This window comes from Vicia villosa, linkage group LG3 (genome assembly GCF_029867415.1).
Source record: "Vicia villosa cultivar HV-30 ecotype Madison, WI linkage group LG3, Vvil1.0, whole genome shotgun sequence".
Lineage (NCBI taxonomy): Eukaryota > Viridiplantae > Streptophyta > Magnoliopsida > Fabales > Fabaceae > Vicia > Vicia villosa.
Window position 1 is genome coordinate 16,529,344 of NC_081182.1, and position 16,211 is coordinate 16,545,554.

The following is a 16,211-nucleotide window of genomic DNA, read 5'->3' on the forward strand; positions in this document are numbered from 1 at the left end:
AAAATAATATTAAATAAACATATTTTTTTCTTTAATTTATCCTTTTTATTTTAATTGAAAAAAAAGAAATATTAATTAAACAAATATTTTTTATTTTTATGTAAATTTACAAGTATAAATTAGGATAATTATTAATTTTAACAAACACTATTGTACTTGTTATTAGTATCGTAGTAGTGACTCTAAATGCAGTGTGAAAAAATATGATATTCGCCTAGCATTTGAGGCCAATATATAATCTTTCATTGACCTAGTGGGACGTCTAGAGTCATATAATGTTATTTCTTCAAACTTGACAACCCCGACTTCGCTCCTTTAGGAGTTGTGGTGGGTGAGTCATATTCAAAGAAGTCTCACGACCTGATACAATTTGTTGGGCCCCATTTAATAACTCATGTGCATTCCATGTGATTGCAACTCAATGGGCCAAGATCATTGATTATGCATGGGCCTAAACTATAATATTCACGACGACTCATAGTTCCTCAAACATAAGGTCTATAAAGGCGAAGTGGTTCAAAGGAAGACAAGATTGTTCACAAATAGTGACTCGTCTATGGATAATGAGATAATGTTGATCTCTTCTTTCTCAAGAAGACAGGAAGGACAATGAGAATGGTAATGGCCTCACTTGACACAAGCATGGATATTTTTGTGATGAAGTGGTGAACTATGGCTCATGATCACCACTAAAGCAAGAGTGAAGGAATTTCACAAAGTACTAATAATTTATTCTATTAGTAATAAGGATGATGTCATTCTAGAACCATGTGTAGATGGTGAGAAGGAATACATAATTGTAGTATTCAAATTTCGTGATTAGTTTATAAAAATTATTACTAAAAAAGCAAATTGTATTAGTATCATTAAAAATCAAAGATAAATATAGTGGAAAGAAAATAAGATGATGAAATAGATATTATAATTAAAAGAGATAGAGTTAGGGAGATGGCACCTGAGAATTATTTAGGTTCAGCCAAACGTTGGTCTAGTCTTGTCCCCAAGAGATCTTCTTGAGATTTCACTATAAAATTGAGATTTTATAGGTTATGTCCACGAACCTTTGATGCAAGTGAATCGAGATATTTTACATTGTCTTATTCCCCCAACCAAAAGTGAGATTTTCCATTGGTTGAACTCACAAACTAAGTATGGATTTTACAGGTTGATCTCGATAATCAAACAAAACTTTGTAGGCTGAGTTCTGTAATCAAACCGAGATTTTAAAATAATTTATCTCAAGAACCAAACTCAATTTTTTAAGATTATTGCACTCTTGAAAATAACAACAATGGACCGACACCAGTACAACTCTTTCCTCACAAGTGGTTTTCATTACAAGACACTAATGCAACTTTGGTGGAAAAAAGTGTATATATATATATATATATATATATATATATATATATATATATATATATATATATATATATATATATATATATATATATATATATATATATATATAAAGTTTGGATAGAGATATAAATTGAGAAAGATTGGTGAAATCCTGAATTATGGAGTGAAATGAAGTGAGGATGCGACTCCTCTATATAGGAAAAGAATTGGCTCAGAAAGGAAACGATCCATGGGTCAATTAACTTACCTAATCGATTAGGTTCTAAGTCTAATCGATTAGACACTTCAAATAATTGATTATTTATGCCCAATATAGAAAGTTTGGATAGAGAACTACTACCAATCATTAAGACACTGCCATAATTGATTATATAATTGATTTTACTTCATCTAATCGATTAACCTTAGGATCTAACCGATTAAGTCTGTGTGTGAGTTTCCTTAGTATCTTAGGAGTTACTCTCATACTTTCACAAGACTCTGGTCACACAGACAAACACGACTAAGCGATCTTTCACACTTCCTCTCTTTCACAACTCTGACATTTTTGAATTCCATTGTCATATACATTGATCATAATAAGAACTTCAATGGAACCTCGAGTCTCCTACTCGATAAGGCTTAAGATGTCTTCAAGTTAATCATCATCATCAAAGAGTTGGAAAATATTACCACTGACTTCAATAATTATTTGTTTTGTCGTCATCAAAACACTAGGAAGGTTATCATCGGAATTATTAACTTCATACGTACAAGCCTTAGATTTACAATTTCCACCTTTTTGATGATACAACACGTCTCTCAGGGAAGTGGTAAAAGATAAGAAAGATAGATAAAGTTTGGAGTGGTTAAACTCCCCCTCGCATAAGTATAGAGTAAACTTTACTCCTCCTACGAGTATACTTCTCCCCCCTTTGTCATAATAAAAAAAAGTGGAGAAAATAAGTATAGTAGTGTTTACCTAAGATTTTGGTAAACAACCACTAGTCTTCCAAATTTGATACTTTGGTTGCTTACAGGATCGACTAGATTGATCCTAGAACATATGTGTATAATTTTTGTTTTAGTTTTTCTTAATATTAAGTTGTTTGACGGTAATGGTAAACTTAAAGATATTAAAGATAATATAAAGAGTGTTTATTAAAGTAAAAGGCCAGGAATGTAACTTCGACTGGAAGGTAAATGGAATGAAAAAAGGGTTTTAATGCAAGTAAATTGACATTGAAATATAGATGGTGTTTCATACGTACGTGTTCTCATAAACTCTTTCCTCAACAACACTTAGATACTTTGGGTGATTTTGAGTTTGGTACAATATTGAACACACATAAATCTAATGCTAAGACTCCTATTTATACTACTTTGACAATAGTGGTAACGAACAGTCTCTTCTCCAGAGGATGACACGTTCTGTTTGCATGTGTTTGGTCCCTTACAGGCTTCCACGCGTCCTTTTAAGGAACCGACAAGACCAAAATACAGTTATCATCCTTATTTCGAATTGGCCTTTGTCAAACTCATGTCCATGTCATTCCAAAAATATTCTAAGTCCTAGTGTAATATCATTTCGCCAATATGACAAATCCTCTCAACAAATCCCATTCAAAGAACATCACTTTGACTTTTTCATCAAAATCAACTTATCTACTTCAAATATTTCACTAATTTTTTATTAATACATCTCACATCTTATGGAGCGTCGAAATTACAGCTAACAAATTGCCCCCTAAATAAATATTTTTCGACCAAAAAAAGAAAGGGACATTTTTTATAACTTTCTACGCAATAATACTTATTGTTGTGACGTCATGGTCATTAGACCACTTCTCCCAAATGTCTCATCAAGACATGCTATGATGCAACCATTATCATTATTCATATATACTAGGAGTAATGTGGTAATGGAACAGGTAAACGCATACTTAACCTCTCAAAAGTATACATGTGCCCCACTAACTTCTCCCTTTGTTTTTTTAAAAGGAAACGGGAACGATATTCCTCTTCTATAAATAGCCTTCATCTTCATCATTTGAAATTTTTCCAACCCTGAGCTCATAACCTCAATTTCCTCTTGCGATTATTTCCTAGAAAAAAACTCTAACAGGCTTTTCTCCTTGCTAACTTCACATTTCCAAATAATGGTGCATCTAAAGATCAAGAACACCAAAGCTGGAAAGCAAAAAGAGGATCCTTCATCACCTGTAACCCATATTACAAGTACATTGTTGATGGGGAACCAGGAATGTGTTCTCGAACTGCCTCTTCTTGAAGAGAAACTCAAAATTTACCAATTTCAGGTACTAATCCCTTTAACTATTATTGGTGAAACTCATGCATATATGGGTCCTTTGCCTAGGCCTAACGCTGATGCTAAAAAAATCAAGGAGTGTTTCCTGTTTCCTGTCAATTTTGATGCCAACAAAGCTATTTTCACTCATTTCATAGATGAACACCATGACACCATTATTGATGAAGTTTCAGATGAAGAGCATATTGCCTTCCTAGCACTTTGGTCGTCACGTTGTATTTTTTGTTCGAAGGCTCTTCAAGTGGCAAAGTGATTTTTAACTTTGGCGAACCAACTGCATATTGGACATAAAATATGTCTGATTCAACTGATCTTGGGTTGGCTCCTATTGCCTACCTCTAGTTGTAGTTAAATGCCACTTTTGAGCCTTTGCTTCCAACTTGCAAAACAATCAATGAAGAAAACGAAAAAGATCAAGAATAGGACAATTGAAGGGACACAATAGGCTCTCCTGACCTCAAGTGACGAAGGACCCAGTTTGCAAGAATCCTTTACTAGGTACGTGATGATTTATGCCAAATGCTACAACTTCACTCCTTCCATGGCTTCTTTTGCCAACAGAAATCATGGCCCTGAGTGGCTTACTAGAGAATTTCATATTCCTTTGACAGACCAAGAAGCAGAATCTTTGGCCATATGGGAGAAGTTTCTTATCCCTAAACTGATTGCTACTAGACTGAGGCCTTTGAAGAACCAGATAACTTTAGTCAGCTATCAACCCAATCCTGTGTCTCGATAGTTTGGCCTTGTCCAACCAATGTAAAATCTCTTTATGACAAGTAAGGCGCCCTCTACCTTTACAACATATATTTCATCGAGGTCGAATGCGACAAATATTCCTCTCGATATGCCAAAGTTTCCAGTCTTACTCCTATCTCTTTTCAACCATCATTCTAGTGTACATTATAATTTGATACTTGGTGGAAGAACTACTACACCAAAGGTCATCTTCATGTCGACATAGAACATGTTCGAGTTATTTCTCCAATACATGAAGGTATGGAATGGGAGGACCCTTCGACTTGATTTCTAAAATTCCCCTATTATATGCCCTTGACTTTTAATCATCTGGTTCACCTTTTTCTTAGCCCTTGATGGAAAGCAACAGATCAAAGACAAGGCCTCTGTTGCGAGAGAAAGTGTTGCAGCGAAGAAAGCTGTTGTTTCCTCCAAAAGTGGTGATCAAGACGAAGAAATCACTCTTACGAAAACAACAACAAAAGTAACCTTCATTTTTAATGTTTCATCATTTGCATGTATAATTTAAATGGTACTAATACCTTTGTTATTTTCAGGTATGTCGCAAACCTCCTCCAACTCCCTAAAAGCGAAAACAGAGCAACCCTCAACCCAGGCCAGTTAAGCCAGATTCTGAAGATTTATCCCCAGATACTTTAAAACCTGCCAAGAAGAAGAAGAAGAAGTTGAAAACATCTGAGTCAGTTCCCCCACGGAAATCTAACATAAAGCTTCAACCAACAAAGTCGGCTGCTCAAAGAGTCATTGTTGTGTATTATTTATCTCACATGTATTATTTATAAAAGTAAAACACATTTAGGTCTTTACATTATTTATTTTTAACAATTTGGTAACCGTAATTTTAAAAAATAAAAATAAATTAGACAATATTCATGAAGTGTCAACTTTATATTTGATAGTGAACTTATTTCACGATGCAATGAAAATCATTTCACAATTTCGTATGGATTAAGAATAATTCGTAAGTTGTTTGAAAAAAATAGAGCATGAAATAAATGATATGGAATGTATTTTACTATTTTTTTTATATAATAACATAAAATACATTGAAAAAACCCTTTATTAGAGGATACATAGAAGAATATATTGTTTGTAAAAAAAGATTTTGTAAACCGATCAACGAAACCAAACCAAACTGAATCAAATCAGTTAGTTCGGTTCGGTTTCATTTTTTAAATATACTAAAAATCGAAGCAAACCAAACTGAGTGAGATATCATCGATTCAAACTTTTTTTACCAAAAACTGATCCAAATTCAATCGATTACACCCAAATTTCCATTGTGTAAATCCAATAGCAAACATGAATCCATGACTACTAGGTCCAAATCGTGGAGGTTGAGATGAGCGTGGAGGACGAAATGGAGGTGCTGGTGGTTGGATTGACGAAATTCCATCTATTGAAGGACGTGCAATGAAAGGTGGCGGTGAATGCCTAACTGGAGGATGATACTATAATGTATGATTGAACATATGAGACTAACATGCCTGAATTAAATTTTGTAAATATGATCTTTGTTTTTGTTAGGGACCAAAATATGTGTCAGTTTGATCCCTTAAAATTTTAAAATGGAAGTGTTAATTTTTTTTTCATAAATATTGTCTAATTTTTTATTTTTAAAAAATATTATGGGAACCAAATTGTCCCAAAAAAATTAATGTAGGAACCTAAATATTTTTTACTTTTATAAATAATACATGTGGCATAAATAATACACTTGACAGTCCAATCATGATACATAAATAAAAAATAAATTGATTTGAAAAAATATTAACATATGAACTAACATGACTAAGTTAGATTTTATAAAAAACTAAATAGAATTTTTTTTCTCAAGGATTAATCTAGACTATACAGTTTTTTGAAGGACTAAAATGGATCTTCAATATCTTTTTATAAATCAACAATTTTTTTTTTTTTTTGTAATTTATAGTACTCATTAATCTATCATATAAGAAAATTACATGTTATGGAAAAGACTAAATTGCCTTGCTGCTCATACAGGCTGCCACGTGGATGCCTCATTGAATTTCTTTAATCTGTTATACAACTTATCAGCTTATTCATTATTTTGGTTTGTTTTCTACACTTCTTTTTGAAACTCATATGTCATATTATAATATAAATTATTTTTATTACCTTCCCAATGCAAGATTATCTAACTGCATACTCAACCTTGTCAACCTTTCCAATTCAAAGATTTTGGCATAAACACAAATCTTTTTTAGCTTGCATATTCAACACAAATCTACCTTCCCCAAATTCAAAATCACTTTCTATCTTCCTCGTATTTTTTCTTCTCTCTTCCTTTACCTCTTTCAACCTCTTCCTTTCTTCTCTCTTTCGCTACCTCTCTCTTCTTCTTTCTTCTCTCTTCCATTTATGCTTCAATTATGTTATTCTTCTCTCTTCCCTTTTCATTCTATTTACATTAATTTTTTTAGATCTACGAAAAATATCAGTGATGTTTTTTAGATCTATGATATCTAAGATGATCGATTTGGTTTTTAACTTCACTCTTTTTTTTGTTTTCCAGGTTCTTCAGGTTTAATCTATGGGTTTCTAAATTTCTTCGACGTCAGCAACAACAAATAATTCGTAGGTAAAATAGAAAGGTATGATTATGTGAGAAATAGAATAATCGGGAAAGGTAGGGTTTTTATTTTGTTGGTGTTGATAATGAAAAGGGGATAATTTGTGGTTAGGTTTTTAAATTAGAAATTGGGTTTGATGATTTTGAGTTATGATAATTTTTTGGGTACTGTGATTGATTTGTTGAATTTTTAATGTTGTTCTTTCATATTTGATATATCTCATTTGATATATCTCCGAAGCTTAAAGCATTTCTACTTGGCCAAACTGAGATTAATTTTAAACGGGGTGATATTTTGTTGAAACTTATTTTTGTTAGATTTACTGTGAATTTGAGATGAAAAAACATATTGCAAGGTATTTTATTCATTGATACATTTATTGATACATATATATTCATTTGAAGTATTTTGAAAAGTAAAATATTGGATCTGTTTCATATATTTCTTTGTGCATAGTATATGTTCTGTAATATTAAATTTTCTGTCTCACTCATATTATATTGATGATACAATTTGATTAAACTGAATTTTAGTTTTCAAAAAAAATATGTTATTGGACAAAGTTGTGAGGTTTTATCAACAATGGAAGAATAAAATGAAGAGTATTTCTTGCAAATTGATTTTTTGAGTACCACAAAATAATATTAATTGACCTTTATGTTGCAATATAATATTATAAATACAATATATTACCTATTTATGTGCTAATATAATTAATTGTTGTTCTGGCAGGTTGGCAGGTTGAAGTAAAAAATTTGAACACATTTGCATCAATTAGCAGGATCCTACTTTATTTTTCAAAAGCATATCCATAACCATACTTTGCTGAAAATCCTTACACTAATGTCATCTTACACTAATGTTCTCTTATGCAATGTTGAGTATTAACTTTATGAGAAGACTAATACATGCAAAAATTTCTTTATAGGTTTATTTCTTTTCTTTACAAGTTCACCTCTCTAACAAGTTGATCATTATTATTAGTATGTGTGAGCTAGTTTTTCTGAAAAAATATTTATAGTTTAGTATAATCATGTATATAAATATGTTAATTAAATTTAAATATCATTAAAAAAATTATTATTTACCTATTTTAAAATTTATTCAATATAAATTTATGATTGATAGAATTTTGTTATTGTTATAACTATTATCATTTGTTTTTAAATTTTAACAGTTAGTATCTTAATCCAGTAGAAGGAAGGGACATAATACCATGGACAAACTACACTTAATATTTCATGAATGTTAATAGAAAATATAATAATTTATTTTTAATAGAAAAATGAAATATTATTTTTTTGATACAATATTTTTTTTATAAGATTTAAATATTTGATTACAACTTTTGTATCTATATTATAAATTTTCATATTTTCAATTTCAAAATAATGATAATTTGTTTTAGAAATACAATTTCGTTGATATTTATAATTAGTAATGCTATCTTAAATTTACTTACAAATATGTGTACAATAATCTTGAATACTATGTGTTGTGTATATAGAAAGTGGAGGAGCCAAAGAGTATATGTGTAAGTTGAAATAAAAAATCATTAATTATCTTTTGCTGGGTCATATTAACATGTGATTTAAGGAAATGTGTTAATGATACTATAATTATAAAAAAATGTAATGTAATAAAATGATATTTAAAATTTGGGTCATGCTAACGAGTGCCCCGGGCACTAATTAAGCATTTCTAATAAAGAAAAAATTCTATATTTAATGCTTTGAATACTCACAATATTCTATGGAAAAGTTAATTATTTGTTAAAAAAACTTATCTTTTTACTTTATTAACTTATGCTCAATTTATCTTTTAAATTTCTTAACCAATGTCCATGGGGCACTCGTTAGAATTACCCTTAAAATTTTAAAACATTGAACGCACGTATCTCAATACTACATAAAAGTAATTGTAATAAAGTCATAATTAATTGAGAATTTATAAAGTTTAATTGAGACTTTTTTATTTTGGGCCACATTCCACTATAAATGCGTTAATTATATTAATGAATCAATAAATTATGGGTCTATAAACGTGTCCACTTTTAACTTTGATTATCTTCTCTTAAATGTAATGTTTAAATGTTATTTAAATTCTTGATTTGATTAAATATTCTTTCAAAAAAATTGATGGAGAAATATATAAATTTTGAGTATCATATAAATAATTATTGTAACTAATTTTTTATTATTCTCTTTATATATCATATTTAAATAATACACTGTTTTTAAAAGAAATGAATAAATACGAGAAAAAATTATTATTGATCTAAATATTTTTATATACGAAAATTAAAATCTATTATTGATTATTTTTATATACGAGAATTTACTATTGATCCAGATATTTTTGATAACGATACCTAAACAAAAATAATATTTATACACAGGAACATGAAGTTATTGATCAAAATATTGATTATTAACGGGACATGAAGTTACTGATCAAAATATTTTTTATTAATTATGCATTCAATTATTATTTTTTCACGGGTAGCCAAACAAAATATTTTCCTATTAAAAAATATGTATTTGAAACAAATGCGCGTCTCGTACCAAAAATCGAACTCGATATTCTCTGAACTTCGTTCGAAGCATGAACTCGTTTACCACTTGAGCCTAACTGCTTGGTTTAAGATACACTTATTTACTTTTATGAAAAAGTATTTTAACAAGATTTAATTAAAAATGATTAAATATTACCTAAAGTGCATTTAATAAAACATTTTTTCCAAAAAAATAAGTGGGTGTTAGTTAACCTCTTCTGTAGATATTTGTTATAATTTATTTATTTATTTAAAAAGAGTGTGTTAATAAATAATAACTAAAAATTTATTAAATTTATTTTAAGGTGTACTTTACTAAAACACACATTCAATAAAAAAATAAATGTGTGTATCCGAGCAAAACCTTATAAAAAAGCTAAGAAGGATAATAAGAACTAGCCGTCTACCCGTGCGATGCACGGTAAATTTAATTAAAATACTATTACTAAAAAAAGTAATTTTAAGTATTTAATATTAATGGTGTTTTTTATAAAAATATTAATAATTTGTATAAATTAAAAAATAAAAAATATTTTTAATAAAATTACAAAATATGCAAAGTATAAAAATATTTTGAAAAAATTATTCACTAATTTATTTTTAAAAATGAACGTATTACATAAATAATAAAATTAAAAATCATTGATAAATAAGAATAACACAAACCATAATAAAAAAAAAGTAAATAAACCAAAAATTAAACATAAGTAAGAAATAGAAATAAAGAATGCTAAAAAAATAAATGACATAATAAATTAAAAGTAATAAATATCAATAATATTAAATAATTTCAAAATCAATAGCTACAAAAAATATAAAGAATTAACAAACATAAATAAGAATAGAATAAAATCACAATTATTTAATGTTGAATTATAAAAATAAATTAAAAATAATACTATAATATTTATCTCTTAATCCTTCATTTTTCACAAGAGTTTAAAGGTAGTGCACTGACAGTGTAAATTAATTTTACACATACAACCAATCAAAATTCTTACACTTGCCATGTCATATTAGTTTTTTTAAATTAAAATTGTGTTTTAATTGGATACATGGTGGTGATTGGTTGACAGTGTAAAAATATTTTACACTGTCAGTGCATATCCCTTTTCTCTTTTCACAAATCCAACTTCTTTATTTTTGTTATTTATTTATTAAATTAATTTATTTTTTTAGGGTTGAAATGTGGTGAGTGGTTATGTTTTATTATTAAATTAAATAATTTATTATTTATGATAAAGTGGTGAGTGGGTGAGTGGTTTATGTTTTATTTTTGTTATTTATTTATTTATTTATTAAATAGTATAATTTATTAAATGAAATAATGATTTGTTATTTTTTTATTAAATAGTATTATATTTATTATTAAATATTATGAATTATTTATTAAATTAGTTTATGATAAATAGTATGATTTATGTAGTATTGTATTTATTATTAAAATTATTATTATTACTATTAATTTTATTTTAATTATTAATTATTTAATTAGTGAATTAATTTTGGAGGGAGTTTTGGAGGAAAATTTTGGTGGGAAGAAGTTACAGGATTATAATTATAATAATAGTATGATATGATATTAAAATAATAAATGTATTATTTTCACATAACAAATAACAAAAAAGACGAAACAAATTTTGTATTAAATGGGACCCAATCGAAGAAAAAGTTATTAAGCCCCACACCATTACACACCTCTTCCTTATTTTATGTTATGCTCTCATCTCATGTATTGTGCTATATACTCTCACTCTCTCTCTCTCTCTTTCTCTTCTTTCTCTTTGCATGTGATCTCGCTGACACACTCCTCGTTTATTTGTCGGCGCTTTCACAATTCTCACACACGCACCCCCTCCTAAGTCCAAGTCCTAACCCGAGATAACCCTTTTCTTTTTTTACTGTCCCATTTCAGTTTATTACTGCTATTGTTACCGTGTTTCTCTATTAAATTAAGCAACTTCACTTTCAAGTCTCATCTCGTGACACACTGCATTATCATTTATATAAATAACAAAACCCACTCACCCACACCACATTACACTGCATTTATTCATCACAACCATTCCAATACCCCCATTTTTCTACTACTTCAAAAATGGCCAATTATCTCACCCTCTTCATTCTTCTTCTTCTCATTGTAGCAACCACCACCGCCGCACACGACTACACTGACGCATTATCAAAATCAATCCTCTTCTTCGAAGGCCAACGTTCCGGATTCTTACCTTCCGACCAGCGACAAAAATGGCGTGCAAACTCCGGTCTCAGTGACGGATGGACCTACAACGTCGATCTCACCGGCGGCTACTACGACGCCGGCGACAACATCAAATTCGGCTTCCCCATGGCGTTTACAACTACAATGTTATCTTGGAGTGTGATTGAATTCGGAGATAACATGCCGCCGAATGAACTCAGAAACGCCTTAGTCGCAATTCGTTGGAGTACTGATTATTTGCTTAAGACGGTTTCTCAGCCTAACCGCATTTTCGTTCAGGTACGGTTACTCACAGTCACGGACGGTTACACTTTTTTTTTTTTTTTGGTACAAACGGTTACACTTTTTGTTTCCACAAACTTTTATATTCTATAAATTAATTATTTATTGTTTTTAGATTAATTATTTTGCTTTTTATAATAAAATTAATGTTGAATGGACCACTTTCTATCTTGAAATCCGTGATTTTCATCGGCTTTGCAACTGTTGTTCTAAATTAATGCAATTTTTCATTTCTTTACCCTTTTAGATCAACCACGCGCCAATCATGCCAGTGTTACTCACCTTCCATTTCATTAAATTAATAATAAAATATTGTTATTTTTATGTTAAAAAATTTAGATTAATAACAGTGCTGGTGAGTTGCGTTAGTGAAAAAGTTTTTGCAATTTTGATCGGCATAGGTGTTGCGATACTGATTACGGTTTTTATACTGAATTAAAGATTTTGATTTTACTATTAGGTGGGTGATCCAAATTCAGACCACCTATGTTGGGAGAGGCCAGAGGATATGGACACTAGCAGGAGTGTGTATGCTGTTGATGCGCCTAATCCAGCTTCTGATGTTGCCGGAGAAACAGCTGCTGCACTTGCTGCTGCTTCCATGGCTTTCCGTTCATCGGATCCCGGTTATTCAGAGACGTTACTAAGAAATGCTGTTAATGCTTTTCAATATGCTGATAGTTATAGAGGTGCTTATAGTGACAATGCTAATGTTAAGGGTGCTGTTTGCCCTTTTTATTGTGATTTTGATGGATACCAGGTTAGGTTCATTTCATTTGATCTATATTATGTTTTGGCTTTTTCCTTTTTGATAAGTATCCTATGATATTGCAATGTATTCACGTGATCAAAGATTCCACAATAAGTTACTGATACTTTATATACCTATCAAGAAATGGACACGTCGACACCGACACGGAAACGCCGATTATAATGTGAAAAGATGAATAAATTAAATGTAATCACAAACGTCTATCGCATTTGTATCGTGTTGTTGCTCTGGAGTTATATAGAAGCCAAACATGATTTTAAGTATGGTTGATTCACAAATTCATATGTTTTAATGAAATTTTAATTACTAAAGATAATTAAAAACTGAAACCAACCGTAGTTACAAAATTGAATTATACTATTATTACTATACCATGTTAGTTTGGTGGTTTTTTTATACCTCTTTCAGGTAATGGGCTGTTAATGTTATTCTCTGATATTCATCTTGTACACTCAATTTCTATTTATATATTTGCAATTATTACAACAGGGATGAGAAATAAAGTAGAAATAAATGAGAAATAAACAAGTGATATGAGAATTTGAAGAAATTAGTTTAATCAAAAAAAGAAGCGGTGGGTTTGGAATTTTGCTCTTGTAGCTGATTTTGTGTTTTGTCATATTGGAGTATAGAATATAAAATGATGATGACAACTCTCTCATAATGAAAGTCTTGGACTAATTTGCATCTTGAGAATTTCTTGCACTGTTTGAAAACTGACACGTGATTATGCTTCAATCACCATCGAATTAAATATGAAATTACAATAATAACTTAGATTTTGACATGTCAATTGTTATTCTATTAATTGGTTTTGATACATTGTACAGGACGAATTATTATGGGGAGCTGCATGGTTAAGAAGAGCTACACAAGATGAAAATTTTCTAAACTACATTCAGAGCAATGGTAAAACACTTGGTGCTGAGGACAACATAAATGAGTTTGGTTGGGACAATAAGCATGCTGGCCTCAATGTTCTTGTCTCCAAGGTCACACGTATTCCATTTCAAGTGAATTAAATACAGAATATGATATTTTTAAATATATGTTGATTATTGATTATTAACGGTAAATAAATTGTTATAGGAAGTACTAGATGGAAATGTAGAATCTCTTGAATCTTACAAGACTTCAGCAGAGAGTTTCCTATGCACACTGATACCTGAAACATCGAGTTCGCATATTGAGTACACTCCTGGTGGACTTATATACAGACCAGGTGGAAGCAACTTACAACATGCAACTTCAATCGCTTTCCTTGAATTAGTCTACGCAAATTACTTGTCCCGCACGTCGCAGATCATAAATTGTGGAAATGTTCAAGTTAGCGCGCAATCACTTCGCGAGCGTGCTAAGAGACAAGTTGATTACATTTTAGGTGATAATCCGTTGGGTCTATCTTACATGGTTGGTTACGGTAACAATTATCCGCAACGTATTCATCACCGCGGATCGTCTTTACCTTCTGTTAATGATCATCCTCAAAAGATTGAATGCCATGAAGGGTCAATTTACTTCAACTCAACAAATCCTAATCCAAATGTTCATGTAGGAGCCATTGTGGGTGGACCTGGAGAAGATGATGTTTATGGGGATGACAGGGCTGATTTTAGAAAGTCTGAGCCAACCACATATATCAATGCACCATTTGTTGGGGTTTTAGCATATTTTGCCGCTAATCCTTAGTTGGTGACTACTAGTAGTATATAATATGAATATTTCATATATATACAGATCTAAGTATCTTATTTTGTAGATAGATATACAGGAGAAGCTAATGTGTCTCTCATCTTGAGAAAAGCAAGAAGGAAGAGGCTTGCTTGTTGGCTGGAATGGATACATATAGGGATATTACTGAATTTGAAGTGTCACAAAATATGTGACTTTTTTTTTCATTGAAGGATGAAAAACAATAACTTATTTGCAATGTTTTTTTTTCTTCAATTTGACAAGAATTGAGTAAGATTGTCATATTGTGGTTGTTTGTTAATTATCTCAAGTTAGCAATGAAGCTTTCTGTTTTGATTGTGCTTATAAATTATAACATGCATACTTTATTTTTATTTTTTTTCATTTGGCAAACACAAACTATAAATGCATAATTTCTGGTGCAGTTGGAGGGTGATTGATGAGTATTTGAGCTACCACAACAACACCAATCTGTATTAATTGGTCTCATGAACTCAAGCACCTTATTGATCCGTATTTCTAGTTGTACCAACAAGATTTGCCTTAGCAACCCATGCGAATATCATTAATTTTGTGGCTTTATGAAAGTATAACTGATGTTTCACAGGAGTGGAACACTAATGGGGCCTAATTAGGTGTAGTTTGCTAAATCAAGCTTTAAGGCCGTGGCCCTCTAGGCTAGCATTCTTGAATTTTGCAATAGAATAGGATCCCTATGGAACTTTGCATTTAAAAACTCTTAATTTCTTGTCGTAAACATAATTATAATTGATAAACAAACCAACGAATAGTTACCAGACATAGTAATTAGGGGTGGGAATAGGACAGACCGACTAACAGGGACCTATGGCTCAGCCTACATAGGTTTAGGTTAGACCAAACTTTTTATGTAAATAGAAAAGACCTGAGCTTTTTTATAAACCTAAACCTATTAAGCGAAAAAGACTAGACCACATGTCATATAAAGAGTCTTTTAAGTTTATGAGACCGGTCTATTTAAATAAATATGAATAATTTTATTATTATTGTATAGTATTTTGTACTTTGAATTAAAATATAAAAATAAATCTTAGTTATCTTGAAGAAATTATGAAAATAAGATGAAAAAATATGAAGAACAATTTCATAAGTTTCTTCCATAAGTTCTCTCAAACAAATAGTATTACAAAATTTATGCTACTAGATAAACTCAAATAAGCCAATGCAAACAAACATTTAATCTCACAGATCTTTTAATTTGTTAGTCTATATAAAGTTGAGTTGAATGACTTATTTACAAATGTTCAAATGAAATAGACTTTTAAGTAGGTTAATAAGTCAACCAGGCCTTCAAAAAAGTCAGACTCAGGCCAAAAATAGAAGCCTAGGATAGGCTACATGCCACACTTAGACTTTGAGTTTTTTAGCAGGCCAGACTCAAGCTTGGCAAAATCTAACTCGGTTCAGCCTATTCTCACCCCTAGTAGTAATGAATTAAGTTTTCTATACTTAACTTGGTATTCAATGTTTAGACAATATGTAAATACGTTGCAACATTCTAATACAAAGATGAATTTGAAAAAAAGAATCTTTTAAGTACCATATTGTTAAAAAAATATGTGTGTCTATGTTAATTGACAAAACTCTGTTTCACATTGGTTAGATAGATTACATATTTTGTCTAACTTATT

General features: G+C 30.3%; 1 protein-coding gene and 1 long non-coding RNA gene across 2 annotated transcripts; both read left to right on the forward strand.

The window, feature by feature from the left end:
• Positions 1 to 6,582: 6,582 nt before the first annotated feature.
• Positions 6,583 to 7,140, forward strand: LOC131660441 (uncharacterized). The gene is made up of 2 exons (XR_009300841.1): positions 6,583 to 6,713; positions 6,963 to 7,140. It is a non-coding gene; the product is annotated as an uncharacterized LOC131660441 (long non-coding RNA).
• A 4,249-nt stretch (positions 7,141 to 11,389) lies between these two features.
• LOC131660440 (endoglucanase 24-like) lies at positions 11,390 to 14,971 on the forward strand. The gene is made up of 4 exons (XM_058929688.1): positions 11,390 to 12,074; positions 12,538 to 12,837; positions 13,680 to 13,841; positions 13,939 to 14,971. Exons 1-4 carry the CDS (start codon positions 11,673 to 11,675, stop codon positions 14,536 to 14,538), a joined length of 1,464 nt encoding a protein of 487 aa, XP_058785671.1. The 5' UTR covers positions 11,390 to 11,672; the 3' UTR covers positions 14,539 to 14,971.
• The last annotated feature ends 1,240 nt before the right edge of the window (positions 14,972 to 16,211 follow it).